Consider the following 22,089-nt stretch of genomic DNA (forward strand, 5'->3'; position numbering starts at 1 on the left):
TAGCATTTATAAGAATGTTACTTTTCCATTAAAATTATACACACTTATATACGTGTGAAATCTAATTTTGCGCATGTTACAATAACATGTAAACCGTTTTAAAATAGGATACAAACAAATTGTCCCTAACTGTGAGATAAACTAAAAGGATGCATCACTCTTCCCATGCTGCCGCATCTTTAAGGCTATGCCGATGGTGCCAACAGATTGCATTTGAAAGAAAAGACTGACAAATATGAAGCTGTTCAAACTCCGATTACAACCTAATGAGGCGGCGTCTAATTCGCCATTTTGATTTTTTTCCGTTTGCTTTTTCACGAACTTTCAATTAAAGAAAGATCATGATCTGGCATTTCGCACTCCGATGCGCTCTTTCATCTAATCTGTTTGAGTCTTTTGCTCCTCAAAGAGACTCTTGGGTCTCAAAAAACATGTTACCCATTTGTATTGTTTAAGGGTGTGACATGCTGTGAAGGGTATTCGGTTCATTTTCCCCCCGTTTACAACTCGTGTTATTTTATATTTTATATTTTAAGTAGGTACTAGGGATGGATGTGTCTGCTATGGCACAAGGATGCTATATTTTGATAACTTTACTTTTACTTGCATTATCTGAAATCCAATGTAAAGCAAGTAAGTGGTATTTTTTATATTTTTTCAAAATGATTAAATTTAGTTTATGCTTAAGTAAAACTCATTTATTTTTTTTTAAATTCTGGCCCTAGGGTCTTGTTGCTGTCTCAGACTCAAGTCAGAATTTGTGCAAATCATAAAAATTGTATTACATTTTATTTTTACAAGTACTAGTATTCAAAATGTATTAACTTTTTGGAATTTTGTCCCTTCTATTTCGTTGCTATCTATACATTCCATTTGACAATCTATGGTTGATAAGTATTTGATAAATGACTGAAATTCTGACTTTAAAAGTTTAAGATCTGAGCCCCAATTTCATTATTGAACTCTTCTTGCAACTGAAGTCGCTTCCAACCTAAAAGATTCAATACGATCTTAATATCTAAATATCTACATTTATATGATTAGGAAATGAATAAAATGCTTCCCCCTTAAGGTACTTCACTACACCGAGACTTATACTTTTTAAGACACTACGTCACAAGATGGCGATTTAAATGTTTTGTTAATCTGTTTGTATCAATCGATTCAGATGTATATCGTCATAGCTCAGTGGTTAAAGTATCAGGCTTGTGAACCGCAGGTAAAGAGTTCGAATCCACCTGGGGCTTTTGGTCATGTTTACTGAATGACATTTTTGAAAATATCATTTTTTATCTAAAATTGTACATTTTTTCGCCTCTTTGATATATATAATTCTTATCCATCATTCTTTCTATCATAATCAAGTAAATTTCTGCTGATTTGAGAAACTATTTCAAGATGTAGTGAGGTACCTTAAAAGCGTAGTATCAAATTTCTCGTCGACTGCAATTTACTTTACGTGGTTATCCGAATTTTTATATAAAACTGTTCAAGCCAAAATATACATAAACACACTTAAAACATACTAGCATTGTTTTTCAGAAAACTTGCGATGGAATCAAAAACGAGCATTTCACAAATGTTTAGAACAAACTGTCGATAAAGAGTGCAAACCTTACAGTAAGTATACTACATGGGAATAATGAGCGGAAAATACTGGACTTATATATTTTTTTCAATCATCATTATTTAATTGACTGTTGCTCTCATGCTACATGTATTTATCTAATAAAATATGGGGGGAAATCATAATACTTTATACTTCATGAAATTGTGATTTATGCAATTTCCAAGACAGAAATAAAGGTTATCTATCCATATATGGGTCATTATCAAAATATGCAGCCTTTTGCGTCAGTGTCAATTTAAAGGGGGAAAAATAATGTTCTGGGGAATATATACAGTACCATTGGATTTTAGAAACTTAAACCCATATTGTTGAACAAATAAATCGACAATTTTACTGCTTAAAGTATAAAAAAAATATTATTTGTTATGAGATTTCAGTGAATTTATGTTGTCATTAAATTTTTCCAACGTCTTTAACCTACAATATCTTCAATAATATTGATGTTTTATTCCAAAAATCGCCGTTAATTTTCAAAACAACATTCATATTTTAATTTCTGCTATGCTCCTTAACAAGTTCTCTTTTAAAAACAGTGAATTTGATGAGATATATGCTTGTACAAAAAGTTTTTGTCATTGGTGTTACAAGGCAAATTATATAAAAATATCTTAAAATACATCAAGGAAATAATATTGTACTACAGTTGGAATCCCCCAGATCATAGTGACATCATTCCCTGCTACTAAAAAGATAAATGTATCAGTGATGACATCATTGTGATAGAAAATATGGCAGAAAATGTTAGTATGCTCCGAAAAATACAATGTAAACTGTGTCAGTGGGATAACGTGCTATTTAAGGTTTTCTATTATGAAAGAACAAAAAAGTTTTTCACATAAATGATGAATGTTTATCACATTATAACATAGGCTAAGTAGCTTAGTGTAGTATCTGTTCTCTTGGGTCATACTGCTACATTTACTATGGATACATCAGTGGTATAACGGTCAGTGGTGTAACCAAAAATTGTTGTTACACCACTGAAAAAACTGTTACACCACATGACATTATTTAATTATTTTACTTTTTCTTCCATTTCATTTATATTTTGAGCATTTTGAACAATTGTTATTTATCAATTTTACAAGTTAGACACTGTCACAATAAAGAAAGCTTGACTATTTAATTGCAATTGTGTTTTCTTAATCTGGAAAATGAGACCTGTTACACCATTGACATTATTTGAAACACCATTGACATTTTGTATGCTCTAATTATGTTTTACCCATTTAAATACTTGATTAAAAGATAAAAGTAAAAACAAATTTATTCTAATAAAGAAATGAAATTATACACATCATATTTTTATTAAAAAATCGAATTTTTTAATGACTTATAGTGTACAATAATATATGTTATTCCACTGACATTTCACATTCCCTATTATGTTATACTAAAATCTTTCAAATACTTAAAGGTAACAAATGCTAGCTGAGCTTCAAAAAACATATATAGACAAAGAGGAAGTGTATATGCATTGTATGCATAGATTTTGGAGAAAATTGGAGAAATTTCAATTTTATTATCCAAAGTGTATGATTGATATGAGCTGGTATAGTATTGAAGATGTTGTTTGTGAGATTGATGAGCCGAAGAAAGTTCGAACTCGGTACAAGGTGGATAAAAGTGTGTGGATGCCAATAGTAAAAAATATAACATCAAAGAATGGGTGAATTCATGTAAAAAAAACATCTACATGCCATTTTTGTGTCAGTGGTGTAACACTGATTATAAGTGGTGTAACAGTGTGTCTATCTTCAGATTATGAAAGAAAGAGGCACGAAAACTTTTATTTAAGATCAAATTTTTCATGTTTTAAATGCAATCAAAAATAGAAATTAGTTTATTTTACAAAATTTAACACACTTATCTCTTATTTATTATCGCTAGGTCAGTGGTGTAACTTTAAGTCAGTGGTAAAACATAATAATCAGTGGTGTAACGTGTACATTTTTCTCCAAATAAAATTAACTGACAATGATTCATGTATATTTGAAAACACCAGTGCATTTACAATAATGTCTTTTTTATGCTCCATTAAAAGAAAAATCCAGTTGTGTTCTTTTTAATGCTCAAATTAAAAATTTGTTGAGTAACATCAAGACTTTGTCCCAAATGTTATGTTGGTCACTATGTAAATGTGTCAAATATTTTCTGTTATCTAATTCTAATAACTTTAAATGAAGTTTGTTGATATAAACTTTATGTCCATCATTTTAAAAGAATTATTTTATTTTATTTAAGAATTTTTTCCTATACTATATGCCTGTTACACCACTGACAAAATTTTCACAGTTCATTTAATTTTAGTCTAATTATCCACCAAATGGTAGATTCCAATGTTTGCAAATTTTTAGATGTTATACATTATTGTTTGTTAAATGTGTTTTTTGCAATCAAAGTAATTTTTTCACCAATAATTTTCTCATGTTTTACATATTTTAAAAGTCTGCATATTTTGATAATGACCCATATACTGATAAATTGTTAAAATCAATTGTGCGGTGCCATGGCCAATTTTCACTTGGGATAAAACATTCGGGTCTAATTTCTAGCTTACTTAGAGTCGGTATCGGGAGATGATCGTAAGATGTGGAATAAGCTGTCCGAGAACTTCCAGCCATTGAACCAGAAATGGAGTAAAAAATGGAGGAATTCCTTACATACACAGTGTAATCACGGATTATTTATTTCTTAACATGATTTCAGAAAAAAAGTGATATAATTTTTGAAAGAAAAAAAAACCTTTGAGACACTATTATAAGTTAAGCACATAATGTTTGACGACGTTTTTACCTAAAGCAAGCTTCCAATACATAAACATTCATGATGGAATGCATTATTCGAGGGAAAAAAATGCACGAAGAGATGTACAGTTTAGTTATTTTTGTTTTTGGTTTCTTTAGATACCAGGAATAGGAAATTCTACAGAAAGTTTTGGAAGAGCTTTGCATGCCTTTGGAGAAGCGCTCAAAGATGTGGTGATTGCTTACATAAAAAAAAAATCAAAATGCAAATTAAAGTAGAAAACAAAAATGTTCCCGTGATCATAGCGCTATGAACTGCAACTGCTCTACTTGTGTAACCAATGGTTATTTCAATTGCAGTTCATCATTTCATAATTAATGCCATGACCACTGAAAAATGTTGTTTACTGGTTTATCAAGATATGAACATATCGGCACATGTAAAGCGGTACGCAAAAATAAGAAGGAACACAATGTACATGTAATTGAAAACTTAGGTGATAGTTGTGTTTTATTTAAAGGTTCAAAAACAAAAACTTACGGTGTCAGATTATTTCGCAAAAACTTTGACTGCCTTTGGGAGAGTGGGAGGGTGTGTGGAGTTGATGGCAAAAACTACAGAAGCGCATGTCATGCTGCGAGACTGTGAGTATCATTAAAAATTCTCAAAAAATCTCAAAACGGAAGCGCGTCAAATAAAATTTAAAAAGTGCTGCAAAATGGTCCCAAAGATTGAAATACTGATTTTAAGGAATGAATTCATCATTTCTTTTATTATTTGGCAGCGGAGTAAACATACAGTACCGAGGTAAATGTTCCTCCAAATGGATGCTTGACGAAAGAGTTCCTCTTTGTTACGACTTACCCTGCCTATGTAAATTCACGAGAGAACCCGATGCATGTTGTTTCAAACATGTAAGGAGGAAGGAATGTGAAGAGGTACTTTCGTAAGTATGAAAAAGAATTCTCTCTCTCTCTCTCTCTCTCTCTCTCTCTCTCTCTCTCTCTCTCTCTGTCTTATACATGTTATTTGATCAAGAAACTTAATTACTGAAACTATGAAAGCAATATTAAACGAAACTTTGGAATAAAATCAAACTTATACTTTTCTTTGGTAAAAAAAATTAAAATATCTCTTATTCTTTAACATTTCTAAAAAGATCTTATGGAATAAGCAACACGATACAGTGAAACTTGTTTTACAGTTCATCAAGTTCATTATTCAACAACAGCTGGTACTACACAGTATTTAAGTCTTATCGCCTAAGATTCATAAATCTTTTTCTTCTCTCTTAAACAATTCTTTATTTATAGTTTTTGGTGTGTCGTTTTAGGAACAAAGACAGAATAGAGTCGACCTTTGTAATCGTTGACTACGTAAAGATTTAACACATCCACAAATCAATCAAAGGGTCACTCTAGCTTACCGTCAATAAACTAAAGCGAGCAAATTGTCCTATAAGTGTAACGTTATTAACAGCGTTAAATACCTACTAAGAGGAGTATATATCACTGATCCCAACAAAACTTCACGGTCTGTTTTCATGATATAACACTATAGATCAAAAGTACCTGCTGAATATTCATCGTCGGTTTAACTGATCCGACATAAATAGGTATATATCATATATATGACATATAAATAATCTGTATAATTCAGGAAGAAACCGGTATGAATTATTATAATAGAGGTTTAATAAAAAAAAACCAATGCCATTAACAGGTGTAAAGTTTCATATTCATTCATTACAAAGATATGTCGTTTTGCTTTTTAACTAAAAAACTAAATTAATAAATAAGAAGAGCAGCACTGATGAATAATATCATAGAATTCACCAAGCCAAAGCTACCGATGTATCAAATTGACATTGCATTAACTGAAATATAGTGAATCGTTGAAGTCAGACTTGCTTGGTATTGGTTTACATATTAGATCCCCCTCCCACCCCCACCTCCCATCCCACTCCCGGCCAAATTTTCTCTCAAAATCCGGGCATGGAAGGGGTGTTGTTGTTTTTTTAGGTCAGACGACACGTTCATCAAATATCTTTTTTGTATCACCTCATAATGAAATGTTCCAATAAAAATAATCCTGATTTTAACCAAATTGGTTTAAAAAATCATATTTAACCATGCCCCTCTCTGTGCTCTTCTACGATTGGAGATAAATTTGTAATTATATAGATTTTAGATTATATAGGAAATTGCGTACTCTAGTATCTCGCACAAATGCCGGGTAAGGTACCCTGATTTTTTGCAAGAAAGCTAATCAAAGTTGTATTAAATCAATAACAAATTTCTGGAAAAAGTTATTTATAAATTTGAGGAACGTGTCGTCTACCTTAAAAATAACGAATTTTAATATGGTTGATATAATCTATAACAGGAAGTGGGAGGCGCTGTGTAATGGGACTGCCGTTTGTGGGTGTGACTATTGTGACGAGGGGTATTCCCCAGTCTGCTCACGGACTGGAAACACGTACCACAACCTCTGTAAACTCGGATGCGTGTGAGTAAATTTTTCGGACACATTTTTTTTTTGGTAAAAAAAATTGATAAAGAACAATATTTGAATTAGATAGCGACTAAAGTCATAAGTCGCCTAATAATCATTAATTTTTTTAAAAAGCAGTGGCATTAATTGACTTGACGCAATATAATTAATTTTGGAAGACAATAATCCATTAATTTTTAAGTTGACTCACTTTAGGTGCAATGCCTTATATATGATTATTTTAAAAGACTTGCCATATTGTCGCCTTAACATGCAGTGTTTATACAACATAATAATCACATAATATAGTATTTTATTATTATTTGTATTCTCCTTTAAATGACTATGCATACTTTTGATAGAACGATTTGGTAGTAAAACCTTATAAGGTTATTATATAAGTAATCACCTTACCTGATTTTATTTTGTTTGAGAAGTTATTGTGCATTTTTTGTTGTGTACAGTGCTTTACATCTTTAAATTCAATGAAACATTCAAACGAGGAAACCCTCTGTAATTAGAACAAACTTTGATTGTATTACATGTAATGGTGTATTGAGTAAATATCATAATATAAACTTATATTCTCTTTATTAGAGGTGATGAGGAGTTTGCCTGCAATGGTACCTGCCCGTGTTCCCCTACCCCTGGCCCACCTGTGTGTGGGTCTGATGGGGTGACATACCCTTCCCCTGAAGAGGCCCTTAAAGGGTACTGATTCAATTTTGTTGGTTTAATTTTTATTAACTTCTCATCCAAACTATATTTTCTTCGACTTTGCTTTAGGAACAATTTGCAGCATTAGTTCAACTCTGCTAAATTATGAATTCTTCGTCACTTATATATACAGGTCTATCACTGAAATATAATTGTAATAAGTTTGTTGATATGAATTAATCATAATATTTCCCATTCATTGTTAGGAAAGTTGCTATTTCATGCGATGGACCTTGTCCTTGTTCAACGGATTGTGTCTGCAACGATACATCTGACCCAGTTTGTGGTGAAGATGACGTCACTTACGATAATGCCTGCAAAGCCATTTGCTCGTAAGTTGCATGTTTGTTTGTCATCACGTTTGTGTGTCATCACATCTTATTTATATAATCTGCGTGTGCACATGTCATAAACTCTTTTAGAGATGTAAGCATCGCTTGCAATAAATCTTGTCCCTGTCCGAAGACCTTATGTCAGTGTGATGACGTAGATGAACCAGTATGCGGAAGTGACGCCAAAACTTATCTTAACAGTTGCGAAGCAATATGTGCGTAAGTATGCCATACTAAGTTTTAAACTTTTAAAGCGTGAATAAGACATACATACCACTGATATGTGAAACGACGGACAATGTTTAGACGCAGCTTCCGCAAATAGAAGTAAATAAAGGCAAGCAATACACTGAAGAGGAGTACTCCAAGGAATTCGGAATTAGATTTCTTGTTTTATCATTGTCCTTGGAGATGATTTGAGCTCAAATTTTTCTAAATTGATTTTCTTATTTTTTAATGCCTAAAATGGTCAATATGGATGCTTTTAATGCTTTTTCAAAATTTGAAAGTCAAATATCGAGTAACAAGCGAGTTACAGAGGTTAGAATTCTTTGTTTTGTAGACAAAGCTCGTGTCTTAAGGATTACGTTTACCCAGGGTTAGAGATTTCAAAAAATATTTTTACAAAGTTCAATATCTGAAGTCCAAAGTTGTTTTAAAAACACAAAAAAACAACGTTAATAACAAATAACGATATCGATATCCATGATTTGTTTATTTGAGGAAGATATGCTCCGACAAAGGTAGATTAAAATTGAAACAGAGAAAATTCGGACAATTTTTTTCATTTTCTGATTTTCTCTTTCCGTTGCAATATAATTGCAAAAGTTAAGTTTCTATGTGTTTTTTTCATATCATTATACATATTTTATGGTTGTATTTACTCGTCTATAAATTTATATCACTGGCTGGCACGCACGCAATTGGAAAAATCTTTAAAATACATAAAAATCGATTCAAGATAAAATATCTCAAAATTTTGATCATTGACCTTATATAATGTTTATGTCAACATAATACAGACAATAAAAACAATTTTAGAAAATCAATGGTTTAGAGCTCCTATTAGTCAGTTTTTTGGTAAAACTCGATCAAAAATGGGTACAATTTTGGAAATTGATAGAGGAAATTCGAACTAAATTAAACTTAAAATTTGAGCTTAAAACGATTCATTTAAACATAAAATTAGTAAAGCTATTCAAATTTTATCATTTGATAACCTACAAATTGTTCTATTTTTTTTTATAATTACAAAATAAATAAAATCTTGAAAATGGTGGACACTTTTGACAAATTTTGACAATTTTTTCAAAAACATTCAGAAGTCACTAGAAGAAAAAGTAGGCCATTTACCTAGTTATTTGAAAGTGAAAAAAGCACCAAAAAAGTGGGGTACAATGAACAATAAGTAGTTTTTCGTTCCCATTAGTGGATTTTTTTCGCCCCCGAGTAAACGTAATCCTTAATTGTAATTGTTTACGTACGTGTTGTATTGGCATAAGTTTCAATTTAATGATGCTTTTTGTTGTTTTTGTCAATAATAAATTTATATTGGTTGAGACATTGTCAGCGAATATTCGATGTTTCACAAAGTCAACAAAAATTAAATGTCAACGAAAATTAATCATTAATGTTTATGTAATGCATTTCCCTAATATTTTTTGAAAGGGGGGTCGAGATCGCCTGTCAAACTTGTTGTCCATGCCCAGAGATTGCCCCCACCTGTACGTTCTGTGACTACAATTACAAATTTGTGTGCGGCAAAGACAACACCACGTACGCTAACGAATGCTGCGCATCTTGCGCGTAAGTACCACAGGTTCTAATGTTCCTTTTATTCATAAATTTGTATTATTTCAAGACACGGCATGGTCAACAAAAGACAAGCAAATAGAATGTCTTTCCGTTACACTGCCCAAGGTAATACAAAACTGTTAGTTTCTACCTCCTCCTTGCTATAAAAATTTGCTAATTTCATATTTTTCTAAAGTCATTCATTTTTGGCTCACCTGCGCTGAAAGCTCAAGTTAGCTATTCTGATCACATTTTGTCTGTCGTCCGTCTTTCCGTTCGTCTGTCTGTCCGTCTGTAAACTTTTTACATTTTCAACATTTTCTCAAGAACCACCGGGCCAATTTCAACCAAAATTGGCACAAACCATCCTCAGGCGAAGGAAATGTGAAGTTGTAAAAATTAAGGATGACGCCCTTTTACAAGGGGAGCTAATTAGAAATTATTGAAGATTTTCGAGAACTTTTCAAAAATCTTCTTCTCAAGAACCATAAGGCAAGGAAAGCTGATCCTTGTGTTGAATCGTCTTCAGGTAGTGTAGATCACAATGGGGGTGGGTCGAATTTTACATAGGAATATATAGAGTACATCTTTAAAATCTTCTTCTCAAGAACCATTTGGCCAGGAAGGCTAAAACTTATGTGGAAGCATCCTCAGATAGTGTAGATTCAAAGGTGTGAAAATCATGACCCCTGTGGTTATGGTTGGGCCACAATGGGGGTCGAATTTTTACATATTAATATATACATGTAGAGTATATCTTTAAAAATCTTCTCAGAAACTGTTGTGCCAGGAAAACTGAAACTTATGTGGAAGCATCATAAGGTAGTGTAGATTGAAAGTTGTGAAAATCATGACCCCCGGGGGTAGGGTGGGGCCACAATGGGGGTCGACTTTTTGCATAGGAATATGTAAAGTAAAGCTTTAAAATCCTTTAATTTTTTCAACAAAAATTGCATAGAAAAGCTGTAACTTTAGTAACATTTTAATTATTCACAAAAATTTAAATGTTATCATATATGCTTTTACTTATATGCAAGTATTTTTACTTATTGCTGATTCTTTAAAATTGTTTAAACGATTATTGGGCCTCACAAGGGGTTCAGAGTTTGATGTAGGTTTATATCCTGTATATATAAACAATTGTTTAGGGTCTTGTTGAGATCTGCCGAATGTGATATGACTATAAAATCATCCTGTATAAAAAGGGACTTGATTATATATACAAGAATATTCAGGGGGAAACAGATTTTTTTCATACATGATCTACATCATCATGTATTATACCACATTGTCCAGATAATTTGTATTATGACTTCATGAAGCTGATTTTATTATGCCTGTTGCTCAGGTGAGCGATGTGGCCTATGGGCCTCTTGTTTTTCATTCCTCCTATATTTATTATTTAGCATGTTCTCTGAATCCATAAATTAAATTCAGTTGGAAAATTTCAACATAATTTCCTTCCTGAAAATAGATTAACAGTTATACTTATTTCATTATGGAACAAATTAATTTCAACGTAAAAGCAAAGAAATAAAAAGATATGTCTTGCATGTAAATATAATCCATTTTCTATATGGGTACTGTGTATTTCACAGTAACACAAGAAAATGACAGGGAACTCGTATTTTCAGTTTTGTTCACAGCTGGAGCCGTTTTGACAAGAGCCTGGACGTAAAGCAATAACTGTGGTCATTGACTGAAACAGTGAACGCACGACTCGTGTTCGACTTATCACGGGGAGTATATTTCAGTTGAAAAGCGTCAATTTTACACAAAAGAGCAGGCTTTGGAAATAAAGTTTCCAATTTCGACAGTCTTTAATTATTGACGAGAGCCTCTCTCAGCGAATCCAAAGAAAGACGGTCAGTATATGACAGCTTTTTTGATGAGCAAACTAAATAGTAATGTTACATCCTACCGAAAGTTCAAGCTCTTGACAAAACGGCTCGTCTTCAAAAGTTCGTCTTCCATTGTGGGTTTTCAGTGTTTTTCTATTGGATCAACATTACAGTTATACATGTATAAACTTTAGACGCTATACCGAAAATACGCCCTTGTTTACGAGTACATGAGTACACTGATCACATGTGAGTGTATTTTCTGTCATGTCATCAACTTTTTCTGTTTCTCTTTCAGTGGAATTGAGGTTACACAAAACACCCCATGTCGCTGTCAAACGTGAACCTCAGAGAAATGGATTAATTTTCATGTCATCTTATCTTACCATTATTTTTATCCAGAGTTGGGTAGAAAGTTCTGCATCTATATCATTTTTAACGTCTTAATTTTAAAGAATGAAAATAAAATATTTTGATTTGACATGTATATAGTCTTTATTTCGGTACTTTTGATCATTTTAGTCTGATAAAACATAGTATATATTATTATAGCATATGTATTAAAAAGGTTACAAAAATAGTGTGTCATAACAATAGTGGAAAAGTTTCAGAAGATTAATGTACTACATGTAGTATAACAGTAGAACATTTCTGAATGTAAATATATCGGTGAAATCCCTCGCCCAGCAGTGGCTAACATTTTCACGATTGTATACAGTTTTGCATACAACTGCAAAAAAAAGTTACGAGAAACAATAATAAACATGAGCCCCCCCCCCCCCCCAAAGAATATACAAGTACATGTTCATGTTGGTTAAATACAGATTATTGTTGTTGTAATATTGTTATTGAAATGATCTCAAATACAAGCAATGCCAACAAGCATATATAATAATCAGTGACTAAATTCTATAGAGAAACAGTGTACTAATTAAAAACTATGTAACAATGACGGCTAATTAACTATTGCACGTTCAAAGTTCATAAGAAATACTAATTTTTAAAAAAAAAATCATAATCATTCACCGGATACAAAAGTAATTGGAAAGTAATCAAAATTATATTTATTGGATCTGAACATATTTTATTGTATATATATTAGATAGATGAACCAATGGTTAAGACGCAAGTTCTAACAACTTACGAGGTCTTTACCATATGAAAATATTGTTAAATATATTTAGAAGAATAACCAATTCTCCACAATATTCCATTTTACCAGTACATTTAATATATAAATATCTTAGTGTTAGACGAGTGTTATGCAATTATGACAATGTCCATTCCAACGAGTATGAAAATTCCGGAAAGGCTGTTCTTTTTTATTTGAAATATGCAACTGGTCCGAATTTTCTATATTTCACACACGCCTTGCCGGTAGAGCTCACTTCGCTCCATTACTAGTATATAAATTATGGAAAAGTAACAGGTTCGCCAGATACGATAAAAACAGTCTATACAGTCTGGTAAATAAAATAATACAATACAAGAGGAATGGCAACTGGTTATTTTTAAAGATGTGTTTTGATAAAAACAATCCCGCAATACATGTATGCGTCAACCAAATATTAAAAGATGTCAAAAAAAATTTAAAAAATATAGATTGGGAAATCGTTATTTTCACACGAATCCCTCGTTCACAAGTTTCGTATTTCCGTCGTTGTCAATTTCGTGTTCCTGCCCACTCCCCCCACACACTCGGATCCAACTGGACGAAACGATTCCCTTGTCTCCATTTTTGGTCACTCTGAATCCTCCATACATGCCGGGGACTGCATAATAGAACTCTCCCTTTTCAAACAGGTACGCCACCTGCGGTAGGGCTTGGCCGTTTTCCTTGATCAGATCTTCCACTCTTCCGAGAATAACCTTATGCAATCCTTCCTCGAGTTTAGCAATAATGGCCTCTTTTTGCTTAATCTCTTTGGGAACTTCGATCAGTTTCAAGATATCTTGTGACAGCTGAGATTTCGCTGCAATATCGTATGCAGTCTCTCCGGCTAAATTTTTCAGACATTTGGCGGATCCCATCTCGAGTAACTGTTCGAACACTTCTTTGGGCGCGGATCCCAGTGCAGCATGGTGAAGCGGTGTGTTCAACGTATGCGCGGTGTTTTTCTCCACAAGGGCACAGGAATTTATCAGCTGGGGATCTCCGTCAATAGTTTCTAGAAGTTTCGTCCATTCTTTCTTTTGGCCTAGCTCGGCGACTTTTCTGAAAGCGTTGCCTATGCCCTCCTTATAAACCTTGACATTAACATTTATAGGATACTCTTCCGCCATCCTCGCTTGTATACCTAAAAAACAAACAAATCAATTATTAGCAGAGCAACACAAATCCCTACAAAACTCTACTTTATTTAATCAATTTATTATCCTTGAGCTTTACAACTCATCGGAATACAAATTATAATACATATAAAATTATATACAAATGTGCAATGTGCAGTAAGTGAGTGGACATATTAAGACAATATAATCATGTACATATCTTAAGATATGAATAGACATAAATGTATGATAAGTAGCTTAGACTGTAGTACATGTATTATTACAATATGCTGCGCTCTCATTTTGGAAGCGCTACACAAATATTTTCCTAAATTATTGAGTTCCTTTGTATTGTTAACACTTAAAAGTATAGCTAGCTTAAAAATACTTGGTTTTTTGTAATAAAAACTCTTTATATATTTCTTTCGCAATTCGGCGTAAAAAGGACATAAGGGTATAAAGTGGAACTCATCTTCTAAATCTTTTTTATTACAATGATTGCAAAATCTTTCATTTCTTGGCACCTTGTGGTGTCGACCTTTTTCAATATTTAAAGAGTGTGATGAAGTTCGAAAAATACTTATAAATTTTTTTGAAGTATAATTAATCGGTCTTCTAAGATAAGTTTGCAAACAAAAATTATCCACAAGATGTTGATATAACCTACTCTTCGGAGATGTCGAAAAAGATGACATCAAACTTTGTTTATAAATATCTAATATTCTACACTCAATTATCTTGTAGGTTTTACATTGATTCGAACAAGTTTCGTCAAACAAATATTTTAGACCCATGCTAGATAACTCGCTTTGTATGGAAACCATCCAGTTATCGTTATTGACAAGCATGCTTTCGTATGCCTCCTTCAAGATAATGTTATTTGTATTTTTAATTTTTAACCAGTATTTGAAAATTCGTAGTTTTCTTCTAATATACAAAGGAAATCTACACAGTTCATAATACACTAAATTATTTGTAGTTTTTTTGTTGACCCCAAGAATTCTCTTACAAAAATTGAGATGTACCTTTTCTATATCGGGTGCTTTGTGGAAACCCCAAATTTCACAGGCATATGAAAGAATACTATGTACATACGTATCAAATACAGAACATTGAGTTTCAACATTAAAAGAATATTTTTTCATAGTGTTTGATATTGCAAAAAGAGCTTTCCGTCCTTGATCTGCAACATATTTTTGTGTTTGTAAAAATTTTCCATTGAAGTTAAATAACATACCAAGATACTTAAAAGTATTCACAACTTCTAGTTTTTGTTCATTGTATGACCAGCTTTCAAGATCTGACATTTTCCCACCATTTCTAAAAATGACAACCTTTGTTTTAGACACATTTACATTCAGATCCCATTCTATAGTATATTCATTAAGTGTATTCAACATACTCTGTAACCCAGCAGGGTTTTCAGCAATCAATACCATGTCATCTGCAAACATTAGCAGGAAAATATTAATCATTTGTAGTTCAATGGATGGACAATTGTTTTTTATAACTACGTAAAGATTTAACACATCCACAAATCAATCAAAGGGTCACTCTAGCTTACCGTCAATAAACTATAGCGTGCAAATTGCCCTATCAGTGTAACGTTATTAACAGCGTTAAATACCTACTAGGAGGAGTATATTTGACTGAGCCCAACAGAACTTCACGGTCTGTTTTCAAGATATAACACAATATATCAAAAGTACCTGCTGAATATTCATCGTCGGTTTACCTGATCCGACATAAATAGGTATATATGATATGTAACATGTAAATAATCTGTATAATTCAGGAAGAAACCGGTATGAATTATTATAAAAGAGGTTTAATAAAAAAAAAAACCAATGCCATTAACAGGTGTAAAGTTTCATATTCATTCATTACAAAGGTATGTCGTTTTGCTTTTTAACTAAAAAACTAAATTATTAAATAAGAAGAGCAGCACTGATGAATAATATCATGGAATTCATCAATCCAAAGCTATTGATGTATCAAATTGACATTGCATTAACTGAAATATAGGAACTGTAAATCGTTGAAGTCAAACTTGGTATTGGTTTACATATAAGACCCCCTTCCCACCCCAACTCCATATCCCGGGCAAATTTTCTCTCAAAATCCGGGCATGGAATGGGATGGGTTTTTTTTTAGGTCAGACGACACGTTCATCGACCATCTTTTTTGTATCTCCTCGTAATAAAAAGTTCCATTAAAAATAATCCTGATTTTAACCAAATTGGTTTCAAAAATCATATTTAATCATGCCATCTCTGTGCTCTTCTACGATTGGAGGTAAATTTGTAATTATATAGATTATAGATTATATAGGAAATTGCGTACTCTAGTATCTCGCACAAATGACTGGTAAGGTACCCTGATTTTTTGCAAGAAAGCTAATCAAAGTTGTATTAAATCAATAACAAATTTCTGGAAAAAGTTATATATAAATTTGAGGAACATGTCGCCTACCTTAAAAATAACGAATTTTAATATGATTTATATAATCTATAACAGGAAGTGGGAGGCGCTGTGTAATGGGACTGCCGTTTGTGGGTGTGACTATTGTGACGAGGGGTATTCCCCGGTCTGCTCACGGACCGGAAAAACGTTCCACAACCTCTGTAAACTCGGATGTGTGTGAGTAAATTTTTCGGAGACATGTTTTTTTTGTAAAAAAAAAAATGTTTAAAGAACAACATTTGGATTAGGTAGAGACTAAAGTCGACTATAAATCATTAATTTTTTTTAAAAGCAGTGGCATTAATTGACTTGACGCAATATAATTAATTTTGGAAGACAAATAGCATTAATCTTTAAGTTGACTCACTTTTTAGGTGCAATGCATGGTTTATGATTATTTTAAAACACTTGCCATATTGTCACCGTAACATGCAGTGTTTATTAAACATGATGTTCACATGATATAGTATTTTATTACTATTTGTATTTTCCTTTAAATGACTATGCATTTCGTTAACTTTTGATAGAACGATTTGGTAGTAAAACCTTATAAGGTTATTATATAAGTAATCACCTTACCTGATTTTATTTTGTTTAAGAAGTTATTGTGCATTTTGTGTTGTGTACAGTGCTTTACATCTTTAAATTCAATGAAACATTCAAACGAGGAAACCCTCTATAGTTAGAACAAACTTCGATTGTATTAATGGTGTATTGAGTAAATATCATAATATAAACTTATTTTCTCTTTATTAGAGATGATGAGGAGTTTGCCTGCAATGGTACCTGCCCGTGTTCCCCTACCCCTGGCCCACCTGTGTGTGGATCTGATGGGGTGACATACCCTTCCCCTGAAGAGGCCCTTAAAGGGTACTGATTCAATTCTGTTGGTTTAATTTTTATTAACTTCTCATCCAAACTATATTTTCTTCGACTTTGCTTTAGGAACAATTTGCAGCATGAGTTCAACTCTGCGAAATTATGAATTCTTCGTCACATATATATATACGGGTCTATCACTGAAATATAATTGTAATAAGTTTGTTGATATGAATTAATCATAATATTTCCCATTCATTGTTAGGAAAGTTGCTATTTCATGCGATGGACCTTGTCCTTGTTCAACGGATTGTGTCTGCAACGATACATCTGACCCAGTTTGTGGTGAAGATGACGTCACTTATGATAATGCCTGCAAAGCCATTTGCTCGTAAGTTGAATGTTTGTGAGTCATCACATTTGTGTGTCATCACATCTTATTTATAAACTGCGTGTGCACATGTCATTAAACTCTTGTAGAGATGTAAGCATCGCTTGCAATAAATCTTGTCCCTGTCCGAAGACCTCATGTCAGTGTGATGACGTTGATGAACCAGTATGCGGAAGTGACGCCAAAACTTATCTTAACAGTTGCGAAGCAATATGTGCGTAAGTATGCCATACTTAGTTTTCAAGCGTGAATAAGACAGACATACCACTGATGTGTGAAACGACGGACAATGTTTGGACGCAGCTTCCGCAAATAGAAGTAAATAAAGGCAAGCAATACACTGAAGAGGAGTACTCCAAGGAATTCGGAATTAGATTCCTTGTTTTATCATTGTCCTTAAAGACGATTTGAGCTCAAATTTATTTTATTTTTAATGCCTAAAATGGTCAATATGGATGCTTTTAATGCTTTTTCAAAATTTGAAAGTCAAATATCGAGTAACAAGCGAGTTACAGAGGTAAGAATTCTTTGTTTTGTAAACAAAGCTCGTGTCTTAAGGATTACGTTTACTCAGGGTTAGAGATTTCAAAAAATATTTTTACAAAGTTCAATATCTGAAGTCCAAAGTTGTTTTAAAAACACAAAAAACAACGTTATTAACAAATAACGATATTGATATCCATGATTTGTTTATTTGAGGAAGATATGCTCCGATAAAGGTAGATTAAAATTGAAACAGAGAAAATTCGGACAATTTTTTTCATTTTCTGATTTTCTCTTTCTCTTTTCTCTTCTCTGTTGCAATATAATTGCAAAAGTTAAGTTTCTATGTGTTTTTTCATATCATTTTACATATTTTATGGTTGTATTTACTCGTCTATAAAATATCACTGGCTGGCACGCGATTGGAAAAATCTTTAAAATACATAAAATCGATTCAAGATAAAATATCTCAAAATTTTGATCATTGACCTTATATAATGTTAATGTCAACATAATACAGACAATAAAAACAGTTTTAGGAAATCAATGGTTTAGAGCTCCTATTAGTCAGTTTTTTTGTAAAACTCGATCAAAAATGGGTACAATTTTGGAAATTGATAGAGGAAATTCGGACTAAATTGAACTTAAAATATGATCTTAAAACGATTCATTTAAACATAGAATTAGTAAAGCTATTCAAATTTCATAATTTTATAACGTACAAATTGTTCCATTATTTCTAATAATTACAAAATAAATCAGATCTTGAAAATGGTGCAGTCTGACTAAAGCCAGCCCCTACTAATTCACTTCCTACAACGAAGTGAATTAGTAGGGGCTGGCTTTAGTCAGACTGGAAAATGGTGGACACTTTTGACAAATTTTGACAATTTTTTCAAAAACATTCAGAAGTCACTAGCAGAAAAAGTAGGTCATTGACCTAGTTATTTGAAAGTGAAAAAAGCACCACAAAAGTGGGGCTACAATGAACAATAAGTAGTTTTTCGTTCCTATTAGTGGATTTTTTTCGCCCTCGAGTAAACGTAATCCTTAATTGTTATTGTTTACGTACGTGTTGTTTTGGCATAAGTTTCAATTTAATGATGCTTTTTGTTGTTTTTGTCAAGAATAAATTTATATTGGTTGAGACATTGTCAGCGAATATTGGATGTTTCACAAAGTCAACAAAAATTAAATGTCAACGAAAATTAATCATTAATGTTTATGTAATGCATTTCCCTAATATTTTTTGAAAGGGGGGTCGAGATCGCCTGTCAAACTTGTTGTCCATGCCCAGAGATTGCCCCCACCTGTACGTTCTGTGACTACAATTACAAATTTGTGTGCGGCAAAGACAACACCACGTACGCTAACGAATGCTGCGCATCTTGCGCGTAAGTACCACAGGTTCTAATGTTCCTTATATTCATAAATTTGTATTATTTCAAGACACGGCATGGTCAACAAAAGTCAAGCAAATAGAATGTCTTTCCGTTACACTGCCCAAGGTAATACAAAACTGTTAGTTTCTACCTCCTCCTTGCTATAAAAATTTGCTAATTTCATATTTTTCTAAAGTCATTCATTTTTAGCTCACCTTCGCTGAAAGCTCAAGTTAGCTATTCTGATCACATTTTGTCTGTCGTCCGTCTTTCCGTTCGTCTGTCTGTCCGTCTGTAAACTTTTCACATTTTCAACATTTTCTCAAGAACCACCGGGCCAATTTCAACCAAAATTGGCACAAACCATCCTCAGGCTAAGGAAATGTGAAGTTGTAAAAATTAAGGATCACGCCCTTTTACAAGGGGAGCTAATTAGAAATTATTGAAGATTTTCGAGAACTTTTCAAAAATCTTCTTCTCAAGAACCATAAGGCAAGGAAAGCTGATCCTTGTGTGGAATCATCCTCAGGTAGTGTAGATTCAAAGTTGTGAAAATCATAACCCCAAATGGTAGGGTGGGGCCACAATGGGGGGGGGGGTCGAATTTTACATAGGAATATATAGAGTACATCTTTAGAGTCTTCTTCTCAAGAACCATTTGGCCAGGAAGGCTAAAACTTATGTGGAAGCATCCTCAGATAGTGTAGATTTGAAGTTGTGAAAATTATGACCCCTGGGGTTAGGGTGGGGCCACAATGGGGGTCGAATTTTTACATAGATATATATACATGTAGAGTATATCTTTAAAAATCTTCTTCTCAAAAACTGTTTTGCCAGGAAAACTGAAACTTAAGTGGAAGCATCCTAAGGTAGTGTAGATTCAAAATTGTGAAAATCATGACCCCCGGGGGTAGGGTGGGGTCACAATGGGGGTCGACTTTTTGCATAGGAATATATAGAGTAAAGCTTTAAAATCCTTTAATTTTTTCAACAAAAATTGCGTAGAAAAGCTGTCACTTTAGTAACATTTTAATTATTCACAAAAACTTTAATGTTATTATATATGCTTTTACTATATTATGCAAGCATTTTTACTTATTGCTGTTTCTTTAAAATTGTTTAAACTTTGGCCCCTGGACGATTATTTGGCCTCACAAGGGGTTCAGAGTTTGATGTAGGTTTATATCCTGTATATATAAACAATTGTTTAGGGTCTTTTTGAGATCTGCCGAATGTGATATCATTATAAAATCCTCCTGTTAGAAAAGGGACTTGATTATAAATATAAGAATATCCAGGGGGAAACAGATTTTTTTCATACATGATCTACATCATCATGTATTATACCACATTGTCCAGATAATTTATATTATGACTTCATGAAGCTGATTTTATCATGCCTGTTGCTCAGGTGAGCAATGTGGCTCATGGGCCTCTTGTTTTTCATTCCTCCTTTATTTATTATTGAGCATGCTCTCTGAATCTATAAATTAAATTCAGTGGGAAAATTTCAACAAAATTGCCTCCCCGAAAAAAGATTAAAAGTTATACTTATTTCATTATGGAACAAATTAATTTCAACGTAAAAGCAAAGAAATAAAAAGATATGTCTTGCATGTAAATATAATCCATTTTCTATATGGGTACTGTGTATTTCACAGTAACACAAGAAAATGACAGGGAACTCGTATTTTCAGTTTTGTACACAGCTGGAGCCGTTTTGACAAGAGCCTGGACGTTAAGCAATAACTGTGGTCATTGACTGAAACAGTGAACGCACGACTCGTGTTCGACTTATCTCGGGGAGTATATTTCAGTTGAAAAGCGTCAATTTTACACAAAAGAGCAGGCTTTGGAAATAAAATTTCCAATTTCGACAGTCTTTAATTATTGACGAGAGCCTCTCTCAGCGAATCCAAAGAAAGACAGTCAATATATGACAGCTTTTTTGATGAGCAAACTAAATAGTAATGTTACATCCTACCGAATGTTCAAGCTCTTGACAAAACGGCTCGTCTTCAGAAGTTCGTCTTCCATTGTGGGTTTTCAGTGTTTTTCTATTGGATCAACATTACAGTTATACATGTATAAACTTTAGAAGCTAGACCGAAAATACGCACTTGTTTACGAGTACATGAGGACACTGATCACATGTGAGTGTATTTTCTATCATGTCATCAACTTTTTCTGTTTCTCTTTCAGTGGAATTGAGGTTACACAAAATGCCCCATGTCGCTGTCAAACGTGAATCTCGGAGAAATGGATTAATTTTCATCTCATCTTATCTTTCCATTATTTTTATCCAGAGTTGGGTAGAGAGTTCTGCATCTATATCATTTTTAACGTCTTAATTTTAAAGAATGAAAATAAAATATTTTGATTTGACATGTATATAGTCTTTATTTCGGTACTTTTGATCATTTTAGTCTGATAAAACATAGTATATATTATTATAGCATATGTATTAAAAAGGTTACAAAAATAGTGTGTCATAACAATAGTGGAAAAGTTTCAGAAGATTAATGTACTACATGTAGTATAACAGTAGAACATTTCTGAATGTAAATATATCGGTGAAATCCCTCGCCCAGCAGTGGCTAACATTTTCACGATTGTATACAGTTTTGCATACAACTGCAAAAAAAAGTTACGAGAAACAATAATAAACATGAGCCCCCCCCCCCCCCCCCCCCCCAAAGAATATACAAGTACATGTTCATGTTGG

General features: G+C 32.9%; 2 protein-coding genes across 3 annotated transcripts; one reads left to right on the forward strand and one right to left on the reverse strand.

Annotated features, from left to right (window-relative positions):
• Positions 1 to 520: 520 nt before the first annotated feature.
• LOC128183979 (serine protease inhibitor dipetalogastin-like) lies at positions 521 to 22,048 on the forward strand. 2 transcript variants are annotated; one of them, XM_052853228.1, is made up of 12 exons: positions 521 to 633; positions 1,543 to 1,620; positions 4,186 to 4,302; positions 4,537 to 4,611; positions 4,899 to 5,022; positions 5,163 to 5,324; positions 16,344 to 16,466; positions 17,046 to 17,159; positions 17,374 to 17,499; positions 17,589 to 17,717; positions 19,239 to 19,376; positions 21,567 to 22,048. In XM_052853228.1, exons 1-12 carry the CDS (start codon positions 549 to 551, stop codon positions 21,610 to 21,612), a joined length of 1,317 nt encoding a protein of 438 aa, XP_052709188.1. In that variant the 5' UTR covers positions 521 to 548; the 3' UTR covers positions 21,613 to 22,048. The 2 variants fall into 2 exon arrangements, with proteins under 2 accessions (XP_052709188.1, XP_052709187.1); XM_052853227.1 differs by lacking the exons at positions 16,344 to 16,466; positions 17,046 to 17,159; positions 17,374 to 17,499; ... (1 more) ...; positions 19,239 to 19,376; positions 21,567 to 22,048 and adding exons at positions 6,764 to 6,886; positions 7,469 to 7,582; positions 7,795 to 7,920; ... (1 more) ...; positions 9,589 to 9,726; positions 11,854 to 12,335.
• LOC128183982 (uncharacterized) lies at positions 12,026 to 13,848 on the reverse strand. The gene has a single exon (XM_052853231.1). It carries the CDS (start codon positions 13,836 to 13,838, stop codon positions 13,176 to 13,178), a length of 663 nt encoding a protein of 220 aa, XP_052709191.1. The 5' UTR covers positions 13,839 to 13,848; the 3' UTR covers positions 12,026 to 13,175.
• Positions 22,049 to 22,089: the final 41 nt, after the last annotated feature.

This window comes from Crassostrea angulata, chromosome 5 (assembly GCF_025612915.1).
Source record: "Crassostrea angulata isolate pt1a10 chromosome 5, ASM2561291v2, whole genome shotgun sequence".
NCBI classification, from domain to species: domain Eukaryota; kingdom Metazoa; phylum Mollusca; class Bivalvia; order Ostreida; family Ostreidae; genus Magallana; species Magallana angulata.

Bases quoted from the DNA above. Each gene is read 5' to 3' on its own strand.
- LOC128183979 (XM_052853228.1), top strand. From the start codon at position 549: ATGGATGTGTCTGCTATGGCACAAGGATGCTATATTTTGATAACTTTA. The intron at 5,023-5,162 runs GTGAGTATCATT...ATTATTTGGCAG, and splicing joins GCATGTCATGCTGCGAGACT to CGGAGTAAACATACAGTACC. The intron at 16,467-17,045 runs GTGAGTAAATTT...TCTCTTTATTAG, and splicing joins CTCTGTAAACTCGGATGTGT to AGATGATGAGGAGTTTGCCT.
- LOC128183982 (XM_052853231.1), bottom strand. From the start codon at position 13,838: ATGGCGGAAGAGTATCCTATAAATGTTAATGTCAAGGTTTATAAGGAG.